The following is a 25,751-nucleotide window of genomic DNA, read 5'->3' as shown; positions in this document are numbered from 1 at the left end:
CTGCTCTGACACACAGGGTTCAGCATGGGTTGAGTAGACTCAGTGGCAACTGGTTTGGCTTGGTTTTTTAACTATTCTCATTAAGGTCATCAGTTACTCCTATATTGCTAAATCAAAGTGGCACTTGTTTTTCCTAAGCCTGATTGATTTCTCAACGAGCTCCAGCTGCTATTAATCCCCTCTTTCCTTTTTAATTCTATTTATCAGCATCTTTTTACCTCCCTAGTTCATCTTGCTGTGTTTCATACAATTTATACATTGATATTTTTCAGGGATCTTTATTTAGCCTTCCTCTTTTCCTTCAGTGGTCTTACCTAATATTATGATTTCGATTAAATTCTATAATGAATCTCAGGTATGTCTTACAGACCCTCTGTATTTACCTCAACCTGGAAATCTCCAGAAGTCCCATGCATCTTACATTCAAATAATCCAAAAGAAATCATAGCAGATGCATCTTAAAAACTCCTTTAACTTCTTCAGTTAGGAGACAGTGGTAGAGAGATTAAGAACAACAACAAAACACATCAATATTCCAAAATAAAAAGCTTATACTTGTACTTTCCTCCCCCAATCAAAAGCCTAAAGAATTTGGAATTTTACTTTCTAGATAAAAATTAATATGAATATTGGGGTGGAAGAAAAAGTGAAATAAAAACATACCAGGCTCTTTACATCTTCAAGGGAAAGATATAGTTGCACATTAATTCTAAACATTTATTAGAAAAATCTAAATGTGTATATATGTGCTCAAATAGAAAGATAAATTAAAAAAATAAAATGTAATAACTTCCAAACTAAACACAGAGCTTAATAAATCCAACAGAAGGTATTCAAAGAGGGTAGGTAGAAACTGATACTCATTTCTGGCATTTCAACTCTCTGAAAATCCATCAACTACCCAGAGAACACCAGCCTGGGTCTCCAGATGCCTTTGCAATCCAGACTGCAAATTGCCTTTCAGGAATCATCCCCTCACTCCAGTCACGCAGCATCCCCCACAACTTTCAGAAGCCAGGCAAACGTCTTGTTCAGCTCCTTAGTGCACCCATCTAGAGGTCTTGGTTTGCTCTAGAATGTGTCTCCTTGTAAAATGCTCCTATCTTGCATCTAACCATGCTGAGCAAGCCACAGCTGCAGTGCCAAGGACTTTGAGGTCCTCTCCCCAAACATGAAGGAAAGACATAAAGTTAGGCTTCCTTAATGTTCAGGGAACAGCAGCGGTAGTTTAGGGGTAGAATTTTCCCTTCTGTGCAGGGGATCCTGGTTCGATTCCTAGCAATGCACCTCAGGTGCAGCCACCACACCCGTCTGTCAGTGGAGGCTTGTGTGTTGCTGTGACACTGAGCAGTTTTCAGCGGAGCTTCCAGGTCAAGACAGAGTAGGGAGAAAGACCTGGTGATTTACCTCAGAAAATCAGCCAATGAAAACCCTATGGACCACAATAAAACCAGCCATTGTGCATAGGGTAGCCCTGAGTCAGCGGCCCACTTGACAGCAGCTAAGAACAACAACAACATTCCTGTATCAAATGGGAAATTATCAATTATTTAGTAAGTTACATCACCTCGTCTAAATTTTTCTCTTGTATCCGATTCTTTACTCGTCAACAATGCCATGGCCTTTGCTGAGATCCTCATTTGCACTATCCCAGTTGGTTTCCCTGCTGCCAATTCCTCTGCCTTCCCATCCTTCCTGCACATAGATCCCACAGCAGTATTTCTAATTTGCAATCTGATAGTTGGCTGTGGCATCTTTGCTTAAAACACTTTGACTTTCCCACTGCTTTAAAAGAAAGATCACACTGTGCCACCATCTGGCTCCAGACAATCTCTACTGCTTGACCCATTCCCATTTTGTTTCCACCCATTCACCATTCACTTTAACCTTCTAGAACTACTGTGCTTCCTCCCATATGCTGTAGACTTGCATGCTTTTTAAAAACACATTTTACAAATGGGATTTCCTTTTCCTTCACTATCTGTTTCTGCACCATATTTATCACCAAGATCTAATTCAGGAATTGCTTCCTTTCTTCCCTAAACCCCTGCCAACCACCTTTCCCAAACGCACCCCCTGGAGTGGATTATTTACCTCCTCCGTAATTCTTAATTATAAATATTTCTTTCTATATGCTCCTCCTTAATGAACTGTGACATTCTTGGGAAGGTAATGTATTTTATTCTTTGTGTGGATCCAGTTCCTGATTTACATTAAGCCTTGAATAAATGTGTTTCATAAATCTTTTGCACCCAATTTCTTTAAAACTCTATTTCTCTGAGTTTTCTCCTGGATTTGATCCTTCCAGCATTTATTTCTTACTTATGCTTGTTTCCCACCTAGCCCTCATACACACCTCACATAAATTTCTCCAAATTTTTTTTCCTTTAGTGTAGTCCTTTCATCCCATAATATTTCTAGTCCCAGCCTTCTTACTGTGTGACTCTTGGAGTCTCTGCTTCTCTGCCTTGAGTGCTGCCTAGATGGAGTTTCTGAGTGCCTGGTCTTGCAATCAGGAAAACAGAGGATCCTGATGCAGACCACACATTGCACAGAGCATCCCTGCTCATTACAAACAGGTCAGGCAGTGATTATAGTTGCTTAATGAGACTATGCTTGTTGAGGAAAGCGTGAGAGGCTTTTCTGAGGATATCTAAAGCTACCACACGGCACCCTCACATTTGACAGACTCATCCTTTCACAGCATTTTGAACTCCCTCTCATTCACACCTAATCAGGCATACAACAAGTATGCATATTCTCCCCCACTTGCAGTCATTCACGTGCAAAAGAATACTCAAATTTGGAAATCAGTGTGTATGCCAAACATAACAGATATATGCATATGTAATCACACACAGCCACACACATACTTATCCAAATTGATTCACCCAGAAACAACTACACACTCACACACACGTAAAAAAGAAAGTGTTTATATTCACAAACAAATGTTTTCAAAGCAGATGCATGTAAAGTGTTTATATTCACAAACAAATGTTTTCAAAGCAGATGCATGTAAAGTTAAAAGACCTTCAAACAGAAATGTACATTCACCCTCAGACAGAGTCAAAGATTCAGGCATATACAAGCATTCATTCCCTAAGACATAAACACTTCTGAATACATACTGATACATATGCATGAGCTCACAGGAAAAGGCACGTGGAAACCAAAGCACCTGCGCAGCACATTTGACCTTACATAAACACATGCGTCTCCACAAACCCTAAATGGCAGACACTCGTAACCAAGCTTTTGCCACCTCCCATAATCACATCTATGTGAATACAAAGACTCAATAAATTTCCCACAAACATAGATACACACTGAGTAACCCCTATCCCTTCACACACACACACACACACACACACACACACACACTCTCTCTCTCTCATCAGAGGCTCATCACCATCATATCCTGCACATGTTGTTGTCAGGTGCCTTCGAGTCAGCTCAGTCTCATCAATATACACATTAGATACACAGGGAATCATAAACATATCTCCCATTTTATTTTTGTAAAAATATAGATAACACAATGTTTTCCAGTTCAACATCTTTCACAGGTACAGTTTGATGGCATCAGTTACCTCACTTATGTTGTGCAACCGTTACCAATATCCGCTGCCAAATTTTCCATCACCATAAACAGAAAGTCAACAACAAGCGGATCTCTTTTAATCAAATCTCATATGTATCAAGGAGAAACGAGGTGTTTCTCACCAATAAACTTATTTTTAGAATAGCCATACATCTACAGATGTTTATCACACCACATGTTAAATTCACGCCAAATCATGCAGTCTCTCACAGACACACTCAAGCCCACCCGAGCATCCACAGAGTGACTTCTATTCAGAGAGTCTTTTTTCAGACAGGTATTCACTCATTCTCCCAACACACACACCATTGTCCCCCTGCCTCATTCTCTTTGATGGCATGAGGTGAAAGGGAAAGGCAGCCGTCCCAAGCATATACCCTTGTCTCCTATTAGTTTTAAACATAAGAAAGCCCTATTAGAAAAGAATGGCTTCTGGGATCATATTTCTTAACTTCTGTGAGTCATTTTTTTCGCTTATCTCATAAACCTCCATTTTCCCCCAAACCTCTATCTTATTGATGTACACGCACATACACATGCAATGATACATACCCTCAGAGGCAAAAACATACACATGTTCTTGCAGTCACTTACCTATGACTTTTCACTGACGTGCGAATGTGCTTACACTTTACGTATTTATACTTACCCTGTACTGCTTTGTTCCCACAGGGTGTAAGATTTGCTTATGCAAATGTATATTTTGAAACACTTTTGTTATATATTTAACATATTTTATGTATACATAATATGTAATATATAAAATATAGCTATTACATTTGTAAAAATGCAGCTCAAATTATTATACAAACTTGAAATGATTATACATAGACCTACTACACACACACACATAAACAAAGAAATTGTAACACTCCTGCCTACATAAACAGCCTATCTACTTGCATACACCAACATGAATGCAAAATTATAGACAAGTAAATTTAGACTCAGCTCAGATGTGTGCTAAGACAGAACAGTGTAATTGCAAAGAAATAGTATAGGGTGGGTGGCCACCTTGCAATTCATTATTGTAGAAAGGATTTAAACACTAATTTTGTGGCTAAGGTTAATGATTCCCTTTTGACCCAATGGCTCTTTAATTTTCTGAATGTATGCAGGGAGGTTGTGACACCAACATTATGTATTCATTTTAAAAGCAACATTCCTTCAGAAGACAGTACAATGTAGGAATGATTCTATCCCATACTGTTTGTATCCTGATGAACAATTCTCAGAATACTTTCATATCTATTAACTCACTTGATCCTGAAAACCATTTTTCATGCAGCAGTGAGAGATATTATCCACATTTCACAGAGGAAGATAACTAAAAAAGAAAGTGGTAAAATGCTGCCCAGCCTTAGACACACAACATAATACTGTGCAGCCAGGTCTTTGCCTTCTACTTACATGCTTTTCTCGTGGCACACCATCCAAGACTGGAATAGAATCCTGGAGACTGCCTTCTTAGCTTCATCTCTACCCGCTTCTATTTAGATATTCTGAGGACAAATACTTTCTCTCTCTGATCTTCATTTTACTAATCTATAAAGAATGAGGGTATTAATCCTAATACCATAATTTCCTATTCTAACTGCTTTGGAAGTTTTCCTTTTTTTAAATGGGGATTAAATGAAATAACGGGTTAGAAAATGTTTTAAAAACAACTATACCAAATATAGGGATGTTAATAACAATATTATTATATTTTTATATGCACGCTCATAATTACCCAGGTATGCAGACAAACAAATTCAGAAATCAGCTGAGATCACATGGGGGTTCTTTGGCTGGTCTGTGACTCAAACCAGACTTCTAAACCTCACTGTTCTATTATTCAGTCTCACAAATAATCATTAGGCCATTCTTATTTTACATTAAAATAGCTTACAGCTTGCTACAAAGACAAGTAAGCTCCCTCTGTCTCAAACTTGCTTTCTGTAGATTTAATTCTGTTGATCCAAAAACAAAAGTGAGGATATTGTCTCCGAAAGACATTTATAAATACTGAACAATATTTTCTGGGAGATGACAAAAGATGAACTTATTTACCAGATTGGTTCCCCACCACTCTGAAAGACACTAACGGGATGGGACATAGGATCTTTGGTTTTAGAGGAGAATTCATGCTGGCATAAGGGAGAGATCTGAGCAGCCACATGGAGATGGCAAGTATTATAAAAATAATTGCTCGCTTTACAATTGTGTCCAGACCTAATCCTGGCTATTACGGTCCTCACCACAATTCTCCCTGTTACTTACCAAACCAGTATAGAAGAGAATGAGTCAGACAGGGTCTTTGGTTACAGATGAATGCTGCAGTGCTAGAATGACTTCAAGTAGCGGGCTATGTGAAGGGACTTATAGCATCAACTCCCCAGGAGCTGGGTCATGGGGGAGAGATCAGAGTACAAGGAAATGGCAAGGAAAGTGGACTTATTATCTCCAAAGCATCTCCATACCCTGAGAGACCCCCATTTGTGTCCACATTAACCCTGCATGTACTGAGAGGTTTATATTCAGTGTTGAGCATCAAACAATCTGCTGGAGACAGTTGATGTATGGCATGCGTAGATTAACAAAGCAAGTGATTCAGTACATTATGAAATATGGACATAAAAGACTTAGGCATATAGAGAGAATTAAAAAAAAAACCAAGTGTAACAACTGAGGTTGATAATTAAAACAATCTAGGGTACAGAAATGATTATGTAAGTTATAGGGCCTAAATTTAGACAATAACCTCCCATATTCTTAGCCTCAAATCTTTGTAGGAAGTTGGGATAGAAAGGCAATGGTTAGTTCTGCTACTCCCTATATTGAGATTATTTCTCATGTGGTGTTCTCATTGGGGAAGCCCTTGATATTCAGCTTTGCCCTGGAGAATCTGGGGACAAGGGACCTAGCAAATTATTATTGGGACAAGGAAAGCAGAAAGCTTCCCATAAACAGGGAACGGAAGATATCACTATGTTTCCAAAGTCCTCAAGTTCTACCATTTTGAGCTTTTGTTCACTAGTAAGCTTAGAGCTAAGGCGCTCTGGTGGTGCAAGGGTTAAAGCACTCACCTGCAAACCAAAAGATCCATGGTTTGAACTCCGCAGTGGCTCCACAGGAGAAAAGAGTTGGCCATCTACTTCCATAAAGATTGCAGCCTATGAAATCCTACAGGACGTTTCTACTCTGTCATTTAGGGTCACTATGAGTTGGAACCTACTAGATGGCATACAACAACAACAAGCTTGGAACTACACGACACAATTTTATGACATCCCTCAGTGATGTTTGCTCAGCAAGTTCTGTTCCAAGTGACTTCCTAGTTCTAAAGTATGTTGTTAAATATTAGGGTCCTTTAACTCTAGTTGTCTAAGGCTTTACCCAATTTTAAATACAGCATGCTGGTTTATAACCTTTGCTTTTGTACCAGCAGGTATTTCTGCCTTCTCTTCATTTTTCGTCTCAGGAACAAATCCATCCTTACTGAAGCTCAGAAGCTACTAGCTGTGGTAAGACCTGTATAAATCGCTCCAAATAAATAATTCCCTTTTCTACTACCTCCATGCACCACTTCTATACATCCCTCTTGCTTTAATATACGATTGTAACTTTTTCCTTGCCTTTCTACTACACTGTGAAGTACTCGAAGACAAAGACCAGATTTTCATTTCTATAGTAACAGCATCTATCCAGCGTACTTACAATAAGTCTGCTGAATTCGATGAGCTGTTTTTGTTCCAGTGTTCAGATTCTGAACCTTATAGCTCCCTACCTTCTACAAAGGGCACTGTGCTTTTCCTATCTCTCCACCTGCTCTGCCCTGTCCTACTTTCCAATGATTTAAAAATTAAGTAGATTTCTAAGAAGAAACATATTCTTTCCCTTGTTCCCTTTCTGTGCTTCCAGGCTGAAAAACAGTAACTTCCACACCTATTTCTCCCTCCTGTTCCCTCTTTCTTCATCACCATACTTTCTACCCTCTCCTCAGTTATTTTATCAATCTCACCACTAGTCTTATCGTCTTTTCCCATACCCACTTTTCCCTTTGTGCAGTTCACTCACCACACTTGGCTTCTCCCAGAGACCCTTATGCACTTTGGTGTTCTAGTGGACTGTCTTGGGTGTATTCTTTGTGTTACCCTTGTTGTACCTCATTTAGGGGAGTGGGTGGGGTGTGAGGTACAGGAAAATTGATCACAGGCGTCCAGCCTTTTGTTGTCAGAGCCCCATGGGGAAGCCTCAATGAGGGTGTTGTGGTTAGTTGAGGACTTGTTGATTTGCCCAGAGGAAGAACCACAATAACCTTTTAATGGAAGAATTCCTCCATCCTTAGCTTTCAGTCCTGTTCTGATAGCCCTGAAGCAAGTCCCCGTCCACCCTACACTGGTCTTGAACTCACAGACCCAATGAGCCCTGAGGCCCTGTCCTGCCTTGACCTCCCTATGTTTTGGCCATTATGGCAACACCACCCAGTCTTTTTTTTTTTTTTCTGAAGAGCAGATAATGATCCCCAGAGAGTGCCCTAGGCTCAGTCCACAGGGACACCTTCTGGTTTTGTTGCTTGTCTTTGTACTAATTGCCATTAGCTCCGGGGTACCACATGGTGCTAATAGCACCAAGGTCATAGGCTCCATCTCTGCAGAGATCATTTAGTTACTTTGCTTTGTATCTTCAGGCTAAGCCCTGAAACAACTCACAGACTAAGACTTCGTTTGGGCTACAGAATAAGTTCTTATCCTGGTTATTGTTTGATCTTCATCCCTGGCCACTTGCACACTATCACATATAAAGTCAGACATCTCTGAGATATAACAGTTAGCTTGACTGGGCCTTTTCACTGATCTGACCCAGTCATTTTGACTCCCTCTTTTCCTCTCTATTCCCTGTACCCTGCACTTTTGTATTATCCCTGCCTTTTCTTGGTCTTAATAGATGTTTTGTTTTCTGATAGATCGAGTATCACACCTCCACCCCCATCCCAGTCTGTGGCTTTTCCTTCACACTCTGGGCACAATCAGCCCAAATCTCTATCAACAACCTGGGCACTCATTGTGTGCCATGCCATCCACTGCTCCTCCCCTCTCTGAGAACTTTCAGGGTGCTTTTGTTCCTATAATCCCTGTAGCAGGCCTGGGTAACAAGATACCAGCTCCTGGGTTTATCCTGGCTCATCCCTGTCACTTCCACTTCCTTTCAGGAGGTAATGTATTAATTTTCTACCCCTCTATGGCACCTAACAACAACAACTAACAGGATACAGCCAAACTCCTCCTGAATTCAGACACTTCCTTTCAGACCAGTTCCAGCTGGTGTGATCCATTGGACCGGAATGCTGTCCTCAAACTTTCTACTGCAGCTTAGCCCCATAGTGAATGGAGCTGGAACATTGATTACATTTGCCCTAGCTCCCTCAAATGTCCACAACGTTGTATCCTGATCCTGTTTTAGGCTCCCTGCTCATACCCTTTTCTATACTTTCGTCACTGCAAGTCTTGGGGTATCTTTGCTCTGAACTCTGTACCATGGAAAGGGCCTCATGTCTATCTGAGCACTGACCGCCTTTATGTATAGATGGTACTTTATTAATGGGATAAATGAATGTGGGCTAATGGGCTGGAGGGTGGGAAATTATTTTTTTTTGTATTTATTTTATTTCTTCTCCAAATATCTGATAGGTTTTCTTTAAATTTCTGTATCTACTTATGTGTTTAGTATAGTTCCTTTAACATAGTTGTCACTCAGTAACTATTTAATGGATCTAGGAATTAATGATGTTATATATGTCCTAAGGAAAATTAGAAAATATAAAAAATGGATGAAAATAAAAATGCAGCATATAAAAATTTGTAAGATGACAATAAAACAGTGCTGAGAAGAAATTTTATGGCATTAAAACCTTATATTAGAATAAAGATCCTAAATTCATAGTCTAATTTTTCACCTTAGGAAACTAGAAAAAGAAGAGCAAATTAAATTTAAACCCAGAGCAAAAAAAAAAAAAAAAAAAAAAGGAAATAATAAAGAGCAGAAAGCAATGAAATTAAAACCATAGAGAAAGTCAATAGAACAAAACCTTTTTTGATATCCCTTGTATGAGTTTCCTTTGCTGTGTAACAAATTATCACGAACTTAATGGCTTAAAACAAAAACCCATTTATTAGTTCACAGTTCTATGGGTCAGAATTCTCGGCAGGCTCAATTATGTTCTTTGCTCAGGTGTCAACTTGGCTGGGCTTTTCATCTGGAGGCTCTGGGGGGAAAATCTGCTTCCAAGCTCATTTGAGTTGTTGGCAGAATTCAGTTCTGTGCAGTTGTGGGACAGAGGTCCTTGTTTCCTTGTTAGCTGTCTGCTGGCCATCACTCTCATCTACAGGCCACTCTGGTCCTTGCATGTGGACCCTTCCATTTTCAAAGCCAGCAATGCATATCAAATCCTTCTTGTATTTCAAATATCTCTGACTTCCGATTGTGCAATAAGCAGGAGGAAACTCTCATACTTTAAATGGCTTAAATAATTAGGTTCACTGGGGTAATTCCCACCCCCCCGTATATTTATAACAATCACAGCTGTAACACTGGGGGGGGGGGCAATGATTATTGAACATCTTAAAATTCTGCCTACCACATCCCCATAACCAGACTGACAAAGAAAAAGGAGAAAACACACAAATAATCAATATCAGGAATAAAAGAAGGGATATTACTACAGAGCCTAGAGACATTAAAAACAGATTATGAAGTAATGCTATAAACAACTTGATGTCCAAAAATTCCAAAACTTAAATGAAACAGACCAATTCTAGTAGGGCTAGAATTACCCTATTATCAAAAGAAGACAGAGCCATTTCAAAAGAAAGCAACTACAGATGAATATCACTCAAGACATAGAATCCTCAACAAAATATTAGTAAATCAAATCCAGCAACACACTAAAAAAATACTGTGTGACTACTTGGTGTTTATCCTAGAAACACAGAAAATTCAACATACAAAAATCATTCAACATATTAAAGGACTGTAAAATAAAAATCACAAATCATGTCAATAAATGCAAAAAATCATTTTGTAATAATATCCATTCATGGTAAAGATCCTCAGAAAATGAGAAATACAAAGGGGGACTTCTACAACTTTATGAAGAATGTCTGCAAAAAGTCTTCCTGCTAACATCATATTTAATGGTGAAAGGTTGAATGCATTCCACCTGAGATAAGGGAAACAAAAAAAGCAAATTATATGGTCTCACCATTTTTATACAATATAGTACTGGGTGTCCTAGCCATCACAGTGAGACAATGAGGAAAACAAAAAAAAAAAAAAAAGGGAAGGCATGCTTATTGGAAACGAATAAAGCAGTTTTTTCACAAATGGCCTAGTAGTCTATTTAGAAAATCCCAAGAAATGTACAAAAAATTCTTAGAAATCTTGGGAGTGAGTTTTACAAGATCACAAGACACAAAGTCAATTTGTAAATATCAGTCATATTTCTACATAGCGATGAACAATTGGAAACTGAAATTTAAAAGAAATTGTCATTTACAATAGCATCAAAAATGACATGCTTGGGTACAATTCTAACAAAATATGTACAAGACTATTATGTTAAAAACTATAAAGCATTGCAGAAAAATATCAAAGATGATTTAAATAAATGGGGAGATATACTGTGTTTATGGATTACAAGACAACATTGACAAAGATATCAATTCTATCCAAATTGATCTATAGATTTAAAGTAATTCCAATCAAAATCCCAGTAGCATTTTTTTTTGTAGATATCAACAAGCTGATTCTTAAATATATACGGAAAACCAAAGGAACTATTATAGCTGAAACAATTTTGAAAAAGAAAAGCAAAATTGAAAGACTCACACTACCTGACTCCTACATTTCTTGTAAAAGGTACAGTAATTAGGGTACTGTGATATTAGAAAAGAGATAGGTACATGGATCAGTGGAATAGGATAGAAAGTTCAGAAATATGGCCCACTGATTTTTTGCAAAAAGACAAAGAAAATTATGGACAAAGCATGGCCTATTCAATGAATTGTGCAGGAAAAATTGGACATAAAAAAACTCCTTAACTTACATATTATTCAAAAAATGATAATAAACAAAAATTACAACTTAATACTATAAGCCTTCTAGACGAGAACGTAAGAGAAAATCTTTGAGACCTTGTGTTTTGTAAATAATTCTTAAATTAGATACCAAAGGTACAACTCATAAAATTAAAAAAAAAAAAATTTGAATTCATGAAACTTAAGAAAAAATTTGCTCAATGAAAGACAAGGGAATGTTTGCAAATCAAATAGACAAGGTCTAGACCCAGAATGAACCACCCACAAAAAAAGTAAACCAATAATGACCAAATGATTTGAACAGACATTTCATCAAAGAAGGTATGTGGATGACCAATAAACACATAATACCATTAGTCGTTAAGAAGGAAATACAAATTAAACTACCGTGATATCACTATATACCTACTACCATTTAAAAAATAAAAAAGACAATATCAGGTGCTGGCTGGGATACAGAGGAAGTGGAGTTGTCATATATTGATGGTGGGAAAGTAAAATGGGATGAATACTTTGGAAAACAATTTAATAGTTTCTTATAAAGTTAACTATACATTTGACATATGAACTAGCAACCCACTTGTAGGTATTTAAGAAGAGAGATAAAAATTTTTGTATGTAAAAACGAAAACAAATCTGTACATGAATGCTTATAGCAGCCTTATTCATAACCAAATACCCTTCAACTGCTGAATGGGTAAGCAAAATATGTGTATCAATACAATGGAACACTGTTCAAAAATAACATGAATAAATTTCAAATGTACTACATTATGTGTGGGTAAGCCAAAACTATAGAGATGGAGAAGGTCAGTGGTTAACAGGGCTAGTGGTAGGTGGAGGGGTTGACTATGTAAGGGTATCATAAGGGAATGTTTTAGGTTGATGGAATTCTTTTGTCTGGATTAGAATGGTGGTTACATGACTACGCATTTGTCAAATCTCATAGAGTTGTGAAACAGAGTGAATTTCAGTGTAAGTAAATTTTAAAACCATTCAAAATGTAAACTCACATAAGAGCATTTGACACTTTGAATTCTGTAAAATTTGTTCTAGGGTTCATTCATCTTTTCTTATGTCCCCTTTCTTTCTCCTCTTCATCTCTCACCATACCTTCCTTCCTTGATTTCTTGCTTCTTTCCTTTTTTCCTCTATTCCACCCTTCCATCCTGCCATTTTTTATACTGAAAATGTTATTTTGATCACATGTATGTGCTATCCCTGGATTATGTATTGAAGCACCTTGTGTTCGACAAATTCTAGTAATCCAGGTTCTTTAAGCTTCAGAAGTGGGTTAAGAATGAGTCAATAAGAAAGTCTATCCTTTGGGGAAAGTATACACTTTAATGACTGCTAAAACGGATCTTGATGTTATGAAAACTGCTTAAGGATAGACAAGATTTATAGGCTTACAGATTATTTGTAAATGCATTTTCACCTTCTTATGATTATTATTTTTCATGAGACCTTCATAAAAATCAAATTTATGTGGCAATGAAATCATTTAACTAGAAGTAATAAGACACCTGTCTAATTCAAATTTGGTTAATGTCAAATATTATTAGAGTAATATTTTCTAAAGACATTGATGAGATGTAAGAGAAGCCTCATTTCTCACAGAAAGAAATAAAAAACAAATAAAATTAAGCAAAACAATTTATTCTAATGTGAATTTAAAAAGCATGATTCACGTTAGGATGCTATTAAAGAACTTCACGTAGGAGAAACAGAAGACCTGAAATTGTGTAACATTAATAGAGATAGAAAGAAAAGAACATTATTAGAAATATTTAAGAGGTAAATGTGTTAGGGCTTCATTATATATTGGATGACTTATATCCCTGGTGGCGTAGTGGTTAAGAGCTACGGCTGCTAACCAAAAGGTCAGCAATTCAAATTCACCAGGCACTCCTTGGAAATTCTATAGGGCAGTTCTACTCTGACATATAGGAATCAACTTGATGACAACGGGTTTTTTGGTTTTATATTTTCCTATTTTACATGACTTGATGAATGGTACTATCAATTGAGATATAAAAGTTAAAGAAATAGCAAGACAAGGTGTAGTGGGAAATCATATAGTTGTTTTTTTTGAAGTTACGGGCATGTTGATTTTGAGAAATCTGTAGGATACAGAGATAAAGATGACTAATGTAGAGCCATATAATTGAAACTCAAAACAAAGATCGGTATAGAGATATAGATTTGGAAGTCATCTACTTGCATGTGGCAGTTGAGTGTATACATATTTGGGTAAATTTAATTATTGAAGGAGAGGGCAGAATGAGAAGAGCAAGTACTCAAAGAGGAGATGGAGTCTAAGACCTGGGGTGGGGAGAGAGATGATTACTGAACCTGAGAAAAGGTAGCTTTACTTAAACTCTTGGAAGGGAAGTGTGGGTGTGGATGTATAATTAGCTAAGAGAGGAGAATTGAGAGAAATCAGATAAAACCATCACATTCATTTTTGATGAGTTGTTGTTGTTGTTAGTTGCTATCAAGTTGATTCTGACTCATGCTGACCTCATGTATGCAGAGTCAAACTGCCCATAGGGTTTTCAAGGCTGTGACATTTTGGAAGCAGATTGCTAGGACAGTCTTCTGAGACACATTTAGGTGGCCCTGAGCCTCCAACCTCTCAGCTAGTAGCTGAGCTCTTAGGAGTCTTCAATCAGCCACTAAACCTAAATGTTAGCAGTTTGAACTCATCCAGCAGATCTGTGGAAGAAAGGCCTGGCAAATTACTTCCATTAAGTTTACAGCTAAGAAAGCCCTATGGAGCAGTTCTATTCTGTAACATGTGGGGTAGGCATGAGTCAGAATCCACTCAGCAGTAATGGGTTTATGAGAAATGTTTTTTCTTTTTTTTTAAATAGAAGTGATGGGGCAAAAATTGAGTAGAAAAGTTCAGAAATATGATGATTATTTGAAATAGCTTTTGATAGAAATAATTAACTCAAGACAGATCCCTTAAATTTGCAGGGCCATAAAATCTAATCTATTGCACAGTCTTCTGTAGCCATTTTTAGCTTTTAAGGTATTAAAATGAAAAACAGAGATGGTAATAACACTCAGTTTTATACCTGTGTGGCAGTGTATGACGGAAAGTTAATATAAAAAGAATTCAGAATACATGTGAGGTATAAATGTTAAACCTAATGTAAAAGACCTATACAAAGAAAACTACAAAACACTACTGCAAGAAACCTAAAGACATCTACAGAAATGGAAAAACATACCATGATCATGGATAAGTAGATTCAACATTGTGAAAATGGTAATTCTACCCAAAGTGATTTACAAATACAATGCAATCCTGATCCAAATGCCAACAACATTCTTTAAAGAGATGGAAAAACTAATCATTAACTTTATATGGAAAGGGAAGAGGCCCCAGATAAGTACAACACTGTTGAAGAAGAAGAATAAAGTAGGAGGACGCTCACTACCTGACCTCAGAACCTACTATACAGCTCCAGTAGTGAAAACAGCCTGGTACTGGTACAATGACAGATACATTGACCAAAGGAACAAAACTGAGAACCCAGATGTAAATCCTTCCACCTATAGTCACCTGGGAAACCCTGGTGGTGTAGTGGTTAAGTGCTATGGCTGCTAACCAAAAGGTCAGCAGTTTGAATCCACCAGGTGCTCCTTGGAAACTCTATGGGACAGTTCTACTCTGTCCTATAGGGTCACTATGAGCCAGAATTGACTAGACGGCAACAGGTTTATGGTCATCTGATCTTTAACAGAGGCCCAAAGTCCATCAAATAGAAAAAAGGTGGTCTTTTTAACAAAAGATGCTGGCAAAACTGGATGTCCATCTGCAAAAAAAAAAAAAAAAAAAAAAAGAAACAGGGCCCATACCTCAAACCATATATAAAAACTAATTCAAAATGGATCAAAGACCTAAATATAAAACCAAAAACTATAAACATCATAGAAGAAAAAGAGGATAAATACTAGAGGCCCTAATACACAGCATTAACAGGATGCAAACCATAACTAAAATACACAGACTCCAGAAGATAAGCTGGATAACTGGGATATTCTAAAAATTAAACACTTATGCTCATCAAAAGACTTCACCAAAAGTGTAAAAAGAGAACCTATAGACCAGGAAAAAATTTTTGGCCATTACAAATCTGACAAAGGTCTAATCTCTAAAACCTACAGGAAAATTTAGCAACTCTACAACAAAAAGACAAGTAATCCAATTAAAAAACGGACAAAGGAAATGAGCAGACACTTCACCAAAGAAGACATTCAAGCAGCTAACAGACACATAAGTAAATACTCGAGATCACTAGCCATCAGAGAAATGTAAATCAAAACCACAATGAGATACACCCTGGAATTACTGACACAAATCAAAAAAACAGAAAATAACAAATGCTGGAGAGGCTACAGGGAGATTGGAACTCTTCTGCACTGTGGGTGGGAATGCAAAATAGTAACCATTTTGGAAAACAATATGGGGCTTCATTAGAAAGCTAGAAATAGAAATACCATATGATCCAGCAATCCCACCCTTAGGAATATATCCTAGAGAAATAAGAGCTGTCACACAAACAGACATATGCACACCCTTGTTCAATGCAGCATTGTTCACAATAGCAAAAAGATGGAAACAGCCTAGATGTCCATCAACAGATGAATGGATAAACTATTGTACATTCACACAAAGAAGTACTACACAACGATAAAGAACAACGATGAGTCTGGGAAGTACCTCATAACGTGGATGAATCTGAAGGGCATTATGCTGAGTGTCTAAGTCAACCACAAAAGGACAGATATTGTATGAGGCCACTACTATAAAAACTCATGAAAAAGTTTACACAAAAAAAGAAATAATCTTTGATGGTTACAAGGTTGGGGAGGGGTGGGGTTGGAAAAACACTAAATAGACAATAGCTGAGTGGTAAGTTTAGTGAAGGGTAAGACAGTACAGAATACTGTGGAAGCCAGCACAACTTGTATAAGACAAGGTCATGGAAGCTCCATAGACACATCCAAATTCCCTTAGGGCTGAGGGCTATGGGGACCATGTTCTCGGGGAACATCTAGCTCAATTGGCATAACATAGTTTAAAAAGAAAATGTTCTACGCTCTACTTGGGTGAGTAGTGTCTGGGGTCTTAAAAGCCTGTGAGCGGCCATCTAAGATACTCCACTGGTCTCACCCCATTGGGAACAAGGGAGAATGAAGAAAAAGAAACATATAAGGGAAAGATTAGTCCAAAGTTCTAATGTACCACAACTACCACAGCCTCCACCAGACTGAGTCCAGTACATCTAGATGGTGCCTGTCTACCACCACTGACAGCTCTGACAAGGCTCACAATAAAGGTCCTGGACAGAGCTGGAGAAAAATGTAGAACAAAATTCTAAGTCACAAAAAAAGTCCAGACTTACTGGCCTGACAGAGACTGGAGAAACCCCAAGAGTACGCTCCCGGACACCTTTTTGCTTACTAATGAAGTCACTCCTGAGGTTTACCCTTCAGCCATAGAAAAAAAAAAAACAGGCCCATAAAACAAAACGAGACTAAAGGAGCACATCAGCCCAGGGGCAAGGACTAGAAGACAGGAGGGGAGAGGAAAGCTGGTAATGGGGAACCCAAGGTGGAGAAGGGAGAGTGTTGACATGTTGTGGGGTTGTTAACCAATGTCATAAAACGATATGTGTCCTAATTATTTAATGAGAAACTTGTTCTGTAAACCTTCATTTAAAGCACAATAAAAAACAAAACAAAACAAATGATCAACCCAGATAAGTAATAAAACAATTTGGATGATAGACTGGAATATAGCATAATCATTTAGTGAAGGCAGCTATCACTTGTTAATGGCAAGGGAACAGTGGAATGGCCAAGATGGTCCTTAGAGATTGAGCAATCACCAGCCTCTGGGGGAATCCCCTAACTCCCACATACACACACGTTCATTTACTTAATAACCCCCTCAACACTATCTCATTCCCCAGACATGAGAACCTAGGGAGGGTCTTTATAGCCCAGGAGAGGCCTCCTCAGTCTTGGCAGCCTCAGAGAATAACCCTGCATATGAATTTTTGGAATTCTCTATGGTACAGTAAGGGGAGAAGTATTGGAGCAGCTAAGGAAATAAAAGTCCTCATGGGGGAGTGGCAAAGGTTTTGCCAGGTGAGACTTGGGGTACTTAAGAATTCTCTTTCATCTAGGGTTCTTCTTAGCAAACAGGTAAGTTTTAGAGTAAAATCAGAGAATAAAGTTGGTTCATCAACAGAATATTTTAAGATACTGTTGTGGGAAGCCCTGGTGGCACAGTACTTAAGAGCTCAGGTGCTAACCACAAGATTGGCAGTTCAAATCCATCAGCCACTCCAAAGAAACCCAATGGGACAGTTCTGCTCTGTACTATAGGGTCGCTATGGGTCAGAATCCACTCAATGGCAATGGATTTAGGTGGTTACCAAAGTTTCTAATTGGCTCCCAACTACTCCTTTCTGAGTCCCCTCATCTTACCCTTGCACTTCCTTCTCCAATGCAAGTAACCATGACCTTTTGTTTTTGATCTCTCTCACTCACAACTTCTTCAAGGAGTGATGTAAGAATGACTTCTTTAACATCCCAGTAAATAGGTGACCCTTTTCTAAGAGTAGGTTAGGTATCTGATCTTCTATAGTGAACTCATTGGTTTGGAAGGTAGTGAACTAGCAGTTATTGGAACTAATGTAGGCAGAAGATAGGTGTCATCTATAGAATACTGGATGGGCATTTCCGTATTGGTTAGACATTGAGCCTTTAAAACCTCTTTCACCTGTTGTTAGGTGCTGTTAAGTCAGTTCTGACTCATATTGACCCTATGTACAACAGAATGAACCACTGTCTGGTTATGAACCATCTTCACAATTGTTATGCTTGAGCCCACTGTTGCAGCCACTGTGTCAATCCATATTGTAGAGGGTCTTCCTCTTTTTTGCTGACCTTCTAGTTTACCAAGCATGATGTCCTTTTCCAGGGACTGATCCCTCCTGATGACATGTCCAAAGTGTGTGAGATGTAGTCTTGCCGTCCTCACTTCTAAGGAGTATTCTGGTTGTGCTTCTTCCAAGACAGATTTTTTTTGTTCATTTGACAGTCCATAGTATATTCAATATTCTTCACCAACACCGCAATTCAAAGGTGTCAATTCTTCTTCAGTCTTCCTTATTCAGCATCCAGCTTTCACATGCATATGAGGTGATTGAAAACACCATGGTTTGGATCAGGCCCACCTTATTCTTCAAGGTGATATTTTTGCTTTTTAATACTTTAAAGAGGTCTTTTGCAGCAGATTTACCCAATGCAATGTGTTCTTTGATTTCTTGACTGTTGCTTCCATGGATGTTGATGGTGGATCCGAATACAATGAAATCCTGGACAACTTCAATCTTTTCTCTGTTCATCATGATGTTGCTTATTGGCCCAGGTGTGAGGATCCTTGCTTTCTTAATGCTGAGGTGTAATTCATATTGAAGGCTGTGGTCTTTGATTTTCATCAGGCAGTCCTTCAAGTCCTCTTCACTTTCAGCAAGCGATGTTGTGTCATCTGCATAATGCAGGTTGTTAATGAGTCTTCCTCCAATCCTGATGCTGAGTTTTTCTTCCTATAATCCAGCTTCTTGGATTATTTGCTCAGCATACAGATTGAATAGGTCTGGTGAAACGATACAACCCTGCTGCACAAACTACCTGGCTTTAAACCACACAATATCCCCTTATTTTGTTCATATGACTACCTCTTGGTCTACGTACAGGTTCCACATGAGCACAATTAAGTGTTGTGGAGTTCCCTTTATTCGCAATGTTATCCACAACTTGTTATGACCCGTGCAGTTGAATGCCTTTGCATGGTCAATAAAACACATGTAAAAATCTTTCTGGTATTCTCTGCTTTCAGCCAAGATCCATCTGGTATCAGCAATGATATTCGTGATTCCTTGTCCTCTTCTGAATCGGGCTTGAATTTCTGGCAGTTCCCTGTTGATATACTACTGCAGCCACTTTTGAATGATCTTCAGCAAAATTTTACTTGTGAGTGATATTAATGATATTTTTGGATAGTTTCCCCATTTGGTTGGATCACATTTCTTCAGAATACCCATAAATATGGGTCTCTTCCAGTCAGTTGGTCATGTAGCTGTCTTCCAAATATCTTGGCATAGATAAGTAAGCACTTCCAGTGCTGCATCTGTTTGTTGACCCATTTCAATTGGTATTCTGTCAGTCCCTGGACCCTTGTTTTTTGCCAATGCCTTCAGTGCAGCTTGGACTTCTTCCTTCAGTACCATTGGTTTCTGATCATATGCTACCTCCCGAAATGGTTGAATGTCAACCAATTCTTTTTGGTATAGTGACTCTGTGTATTCCTTCCATTTTCTTCTGATGCTTCCTGCATTTTTTAATATTTTCCCCGCAGAATCCTTCAGTATTGCAACTCAAGACTTGAATTTTTACTTCGGTTCTTTCAGCTTGAGAAATGCCAAGTGTGTTCTTCCCTTTTAGTTTTCTATCTCCAGCTCTTTGCACATGTCATTATAATACTCTACTCTGTCTTCTGGAGCCACCCTTTGAAATCTTCTGTTCAACTCTTTTGATTGATCATTTCTTCTATTTGCTTTAGCTACTTGATATTCAAGAGAAAGTTTCAGAGTCTTTTCTGACATCCATTTTGGTCTTTTCTTTCTTTCCTGTCTTTTTAATGACTTTTTGCTTTCTTCATTTGCGATGTTCTTGATGTCATTCCACAACTCGTCTGGTCTTCAGTCATTAATGTTCAACGTGTCAAATCTGTTCTTGAGATGGTCTCTAAATTCAGATGGGATATACTCAAGGTCGTACTTTGTCTCTTGTTGACTTGTTCTGATTTTCTTCGGCTTCCACTTGAACTTGCTTATGACCAATTGATGGTTTGTTCCATAGTCAGCACCTTGTTGTGACTGATGAAATTAGGCTTTTCTATTGTCTCTTTCCACAGATGTACTAAATTTGATTCCTGTGTATTTCATCTGGTAAGGCCCACATGTATAGTCACCGTTTATGTTGGAGAAAAAAAGGTATTTGCAATGAAGAAGTCTTTGGTCTTGCAAAATTTTATCATGTGATCTCCGGCATTGTTTCTCTCATGACAGGCATATTTTCCAACTACCGACCCTTCTTCTTTGTCTCCAACTTTCTCATTCTAATCTCCAGTAATTATCAATGCATCCTGATTGCCTGTTTGATCGTCAGACTGTGCAAGTTGGTAAAAATCTTCAATTTCTTCATCTTTGGCCTTAGTGGTAGGTGCATAAATTTGAATAATAGTAGTATTAACTGGTCTTCCTTGTAGGCATGTGGATATTATCCTATCACTGACTACATTGTACTTCAGGATAGATCTTCAAATGTTCTTTTTGGTAATGAATGCAAGACCATTCCTCTTCAAGAGTTCTTTCATTTAGAACCTTACAATGATTAGAGTTTAAGAATTTTTCCCCTGAAAACAGAATTTGGGTGGGGCTCTGCCATCAGGTGATGAGTAGTTATAGTTAATCTTTAGGTCAACAGGGTTTTTCTTCCTATTTCTTCAGGTCTTCACTGCCCATCCATACATTCAAGTAGAAGGAAAGATGAACATCTCCTTTAAAGGCCAGTCTCAATCTCAGTCCATTATTCACAAATGTCTTAGAATACCTGGAAATTTTCCTACTACTTTAGGTCAGTGGAAATGTTTTTTGTTCATTTTGCTGATAATTGTATCATAGAAATTTTGTTTTTTTTATTTTCCACATGCTCCTTTAAGTTAGTATCTATAATGGAGCCATGTAACTTGTGAGAGCACAGGGGGAAGATACAGAACTCTTACACCATATTCTATATTCAATCTGTTTTCCTGGCCTCCAAGGATTTTGTGAGTAATAAACACATTTATGCAGGTGAAAACTGTTCAGAAAGTTGTGGAAATTTCTAAACACATGCATCGAGTTGGTTCATAAGAAAAGGTGGGAATATATGTCATTAAATTTTCAAAGTAGAAGAAGCTGGCTTGAGGGGAAATGGACAGCAGAGGGTCAGAGCCAGATAGAGATTTCAAAGGAAGAACTTTGGGTCTAAGAGCCTGATTTTCAGGGGATAGACTAGAACACATCTGTTTTCTAGATCCTGGGTAATATACATAAAGAGCAAAATCTGAGGACCTCTATCAATGAATATGGGTCTTGGCCAAGACATAATATTTTGACTTGATCTTTTCTTATCGAGTCACCAAGATCCCATTGCACTTAGCTGCGATTTGTCTTAACAAGACTGTGCAGTGTTTATTTATCTTTCCTCACTCTTCTTTGTTTTGTTGCTAAGTAGGTATTTGACTCGGGGCAAGCTATTTTATTTTTCTAGGCTTTAGTTTTCTTCATAAGTGAAATAAGAATTACATCAACTTTTACTTCTGTTATTTTACCTCATTCTCACTCTATCATAATTATTTGAAAACCTAATAAAATTTTTCTTTCTTAAAAACCACTAAAACACGCACACACACAAACTAAAACAACAGTTTATTGGAAAGACAGATAATACATGTTCATAACCTAATAGAACAAGTATTTGAAATAAGAGGCTGACTTTGATAAAAGCAACTTAAGGGGATGAATATTTTATAGAAGTAGAGCAAATACCCTGGCTAAGGCTGGGGAGATCTGAACTGGAAGTTTTTTCAAAGAGGATCTTCAAGGCAATTCCAAAAATGGTTATTTTTTTGATTCATCATGATAGTGAGCCAGTTGGAGGTGTATACGTAGGCTGGAAGAGAGGCGTGGCTTAATAATTCCAGAGAAGAGGCTAAATTATTCAAAGATTATAAGGGATACGGAATAAAATGTAATTCTTTGCTATTGGAAGAGAATCTCTCAGTTTTCACTTTCACCTATTGCAAAGAACTGTGGCAAACAAAAAACCCAAAATTATTAATACTGAAAAAATATAAGAACTTTTGATGCCAAATAATTAACTGTAATAAAAAGCACATATTTTGCTCTCTAAGCTCCTTATGGAAACCCTGGTGGCGTACTGGTTAAGTGCTATGGCTTACATTTTTAATCCTCATACTAATCCTATGAAGTAGGTACTATTGTTGCCACCATATTACATACAAAAGGGCTATATTTGAAGAGTAGAGGAGTAATTTAGTCAGAATGCAGTCAGTGACAGATCTGGAATCTGAACACAGACAGTTTAGATCTAGAGTCCATGCTCATAGCACTACCGAGCCTCTTACTCAGCTTTATTCTAATCAATTGATGAGGTTAATCGATGAATTTCTTATGGTTGAGAATTTTCAAAAAGAATATGCACTTCCTTTGACTGTCAATCATGTCTAAAGTCAAATGACCCCAACAAAAATACGAATCATTACTGATGCTGAAAAGAAGCCCTCATGGTGTAGTAGTTAAGAGCTCGGCTTTAACAGATAATCGTATTTTTGAACCCACTAGCAGTTGCATGGGAGAAAGAAGTGGCAGTAGGCTTCTGTAAAGATTACAGCCTTGGAAACCCTATAGGACAGTTCTACTCTGTCCTATAGGGTTGGTAGAAGTTGGACTCGACTCAAAGGCAGCAGGTTTCTTTCTTTTTTTTTTTTTTTTTCATTACTGGTAATATGAGCAAGTCTTCCAGACCTCCACTGAGGCTTCTAGACTGACTCTTTCAATCAGAATGTAACATGGCATTATGAATGATCACGATGCCTTAGACCAGATAATCCTGATCCTAAAACAGAATTCAGGTGAGCTCTGCATGTCTCACTTCCTTTTGGGCAAGATGGGTTACTCTAAAAAAGTAATCTCGGTTGTGTTCCAAAGTAAAATATCCCCCTTCATTCTCCAACTAAGATTCCACCAGATTAGAGATAACAAATACATTTTCTATGATAAGAAGTGGCTGTCTGAGGCTCCCAGATTGAGAATAATTCTGAGCCCACATCCAGGCTCAGGGGAAATGAAGGAGGATCATGATGGAGTAGAAGCATAGGCAGCACCGGTATCTCCACCTCTGTCCTAGAAACAAGATCTGTTGCCTTCATGGGGATCCTGGAGTGCGATGGGTAGGAATGGCTTCCTTGTGGGGGAATTAACTAGTTCACATTTAATACTGAGTCTGTCTTAGTTATGCCATTGGCCTCTGAATCAACAGTTTTTAAGATATTGACTAGAAAGAGAGATGAAAAACAGAAGAAGCAGAAGAAGTGTTGCTAATGGATCTCTATAGTGTGTGTTTTAAGCTGAGTATGACTTATTTCTACTTAGGTTTGTCATTTGTTCCTGGGCAGTAGATGCTTTCTCAACAGGATACATCTTGGAATAGTGTTTTCAGGGATTCAGACCTCTCTTATGCTCTCTGCCCCCATGTAAAAATTAAAATGGCTCTGCATCCAGGAAAATTACATTATAATATATTGCTAATCTCTTTCATTGTATCTTTAGGAAGTGACCCATCAGGATCACATGAGCTCCTTTCCCATGCCTATGTTGCATTGGCTTCATGGCAGATTATAACTACTCCCATTTCCAACACCTTTACTTTATATTAACTGGAATTCCAGGACTTGAACAAAAGTATTACTGGATGGCATTCCCACTGGGGGCTGTATATATCATCGCCCTCTCTGGCAATGGCATCATCATCTCTACTATCAAGTCTGAATCCTCTCTGCATATCCCTATGTACTACTTTCTGTGTATGTTAGCATTGGCAGACATGGGACTTGCCCTCTGTACTTTGCCCTCTATGCTAGGCATATTCTGGTTTAACTACAAGTTCATCGCCTTTGATGCATGCCTAGTTCAGATGTACTTCATCCACACCTTCTCAGCCATTGAGTCAGGTGTTCTGGTGGCCATGGCCTTTGATCGGGTTGTGGCAATCTGGAACCCTCTCAGGTACAGCACTATCTTAACCAATGGCGTGGTCTACAGAACTGGAGCTGTCATCTTGACCAGAGCAGCCTGTGTTGTGTTTCCTGTGCCTTTCCTCATCAAGAGACTCCCTTTTTACCGCGCCAACACCCTCTCCCACTCCTTTTGCCTCCATCAAGATGTCATGCACCTTGCCTGTGCCAGCACCCGTGTCAACAGTCTCTATGGCCTTATTGCTGTCATCTTCACTAAGGGTTCCGATTCCCTCTCCATCCTCCTTTCCTATGTGTTCATACTCTGGACAGTAATGGCTATCGCCTCAGGAGAGGGGCGGCTGAAGGCACTCAACACTTGTATTTCACACATCTGTGCTGTACTCATCTTCTATGTGCCACTCATTGGAGTGTCTGTCATTCACCGCTTTGGAACGCAGCTTTCCCCACTGACCCATGCACTCCTGGCTAATGCCTACCTTCTTGTACCCCCTGTGCTGAACCCCATAGTCTATACTGTGAAGACCAAGGAGATACGAAGGAAGATCACCCAGGCATTTGTTCAAACCAAGGTGACTGCAGAGTGTTAGGGTCAGCCAGTTTGGGAGAGAAAGAAACTATTTTGTAAATGCCTAATTATGACAGTCAGAATTAAAGGTTTATATATATGTATTTCATATTTTCTGTGTGATTTGAATTGGGCAAAGATAGAGTACCAGGGTCACAGATTACACTTTTCCTCTCCTGCACCAAATTGCCCTTTGCCTGTTATAGAAAGAGTGGCATCTACAAGAACTTTTGAATGTACTGCTCTTTAGCCCCACATTTCTGCCTTAGTATAGAACAGTTGAAAGCAGGAAATACTACTGATCACATTTTTAATAACCCATTTGAAAAGAAATGGGCCAGGAGTTTTATTAAAGCTTGTTAAATTATTGAATATTAAATTAATTTAATTTAACATCCTAGTTCGAGAGTTAGGAGTAGCTTCCACTAGCTTAGTAGGGGGTAAAAGATCTATACTCATTAAATAGTAAGAAAACACCAGGGTATAAACACTATTAAAAAACACCAGGGTATAAACACTATTAAAATAAAATATGAAGCAGAAAAAGCATAAAATTTTAAGATTAACAATATCAATACATACAAATGGACA

At 38.2% G+C, this 25,751-nt stretch overlaps 1 protein-coding gene across 1 annotated transcript; it reads left to right on the top strand.

Annotated features, from left to right (window-relative positions):
- The first annotated feature begins 24,225 nt into the window (after positions 1–24,225).
- On the top strand, positions 24,226–25,525 carry LOC100673722 (olfactory receptor 51H1-like). The gene has a single exon (XM_003421429.3). It carries the CDS (start codon positions 24,226–24,228, stop codon positions 25,180–25,182), a length of 957 nt encoding a protein of 318 aa, XP_003421477.2. The 3' UTR covers positions 25,183–25,525.
- The last annotated feature ends 226 nt before the right edge of the window (positions 25,526–25,751 follow it).

This window comes from Loxodonta africana, chromosome 7, assembly GCF_030014295.1.
Source record: "Loxodonta africana isolate mLoxAfr1 chromosome 7, mLoxAfr1.hap2, whole genome shotgun sequence".
NCBI lineage: Eukaryota > Metazoa > Chordata > Mammalia > Proboscidea > Elephantidae > Loxodonta > Loxodonta africana.
Note: the sequence above shows the minus strand (reverse complement) of the source record. Positions and strands in the feature narration are given on the sequence as shown.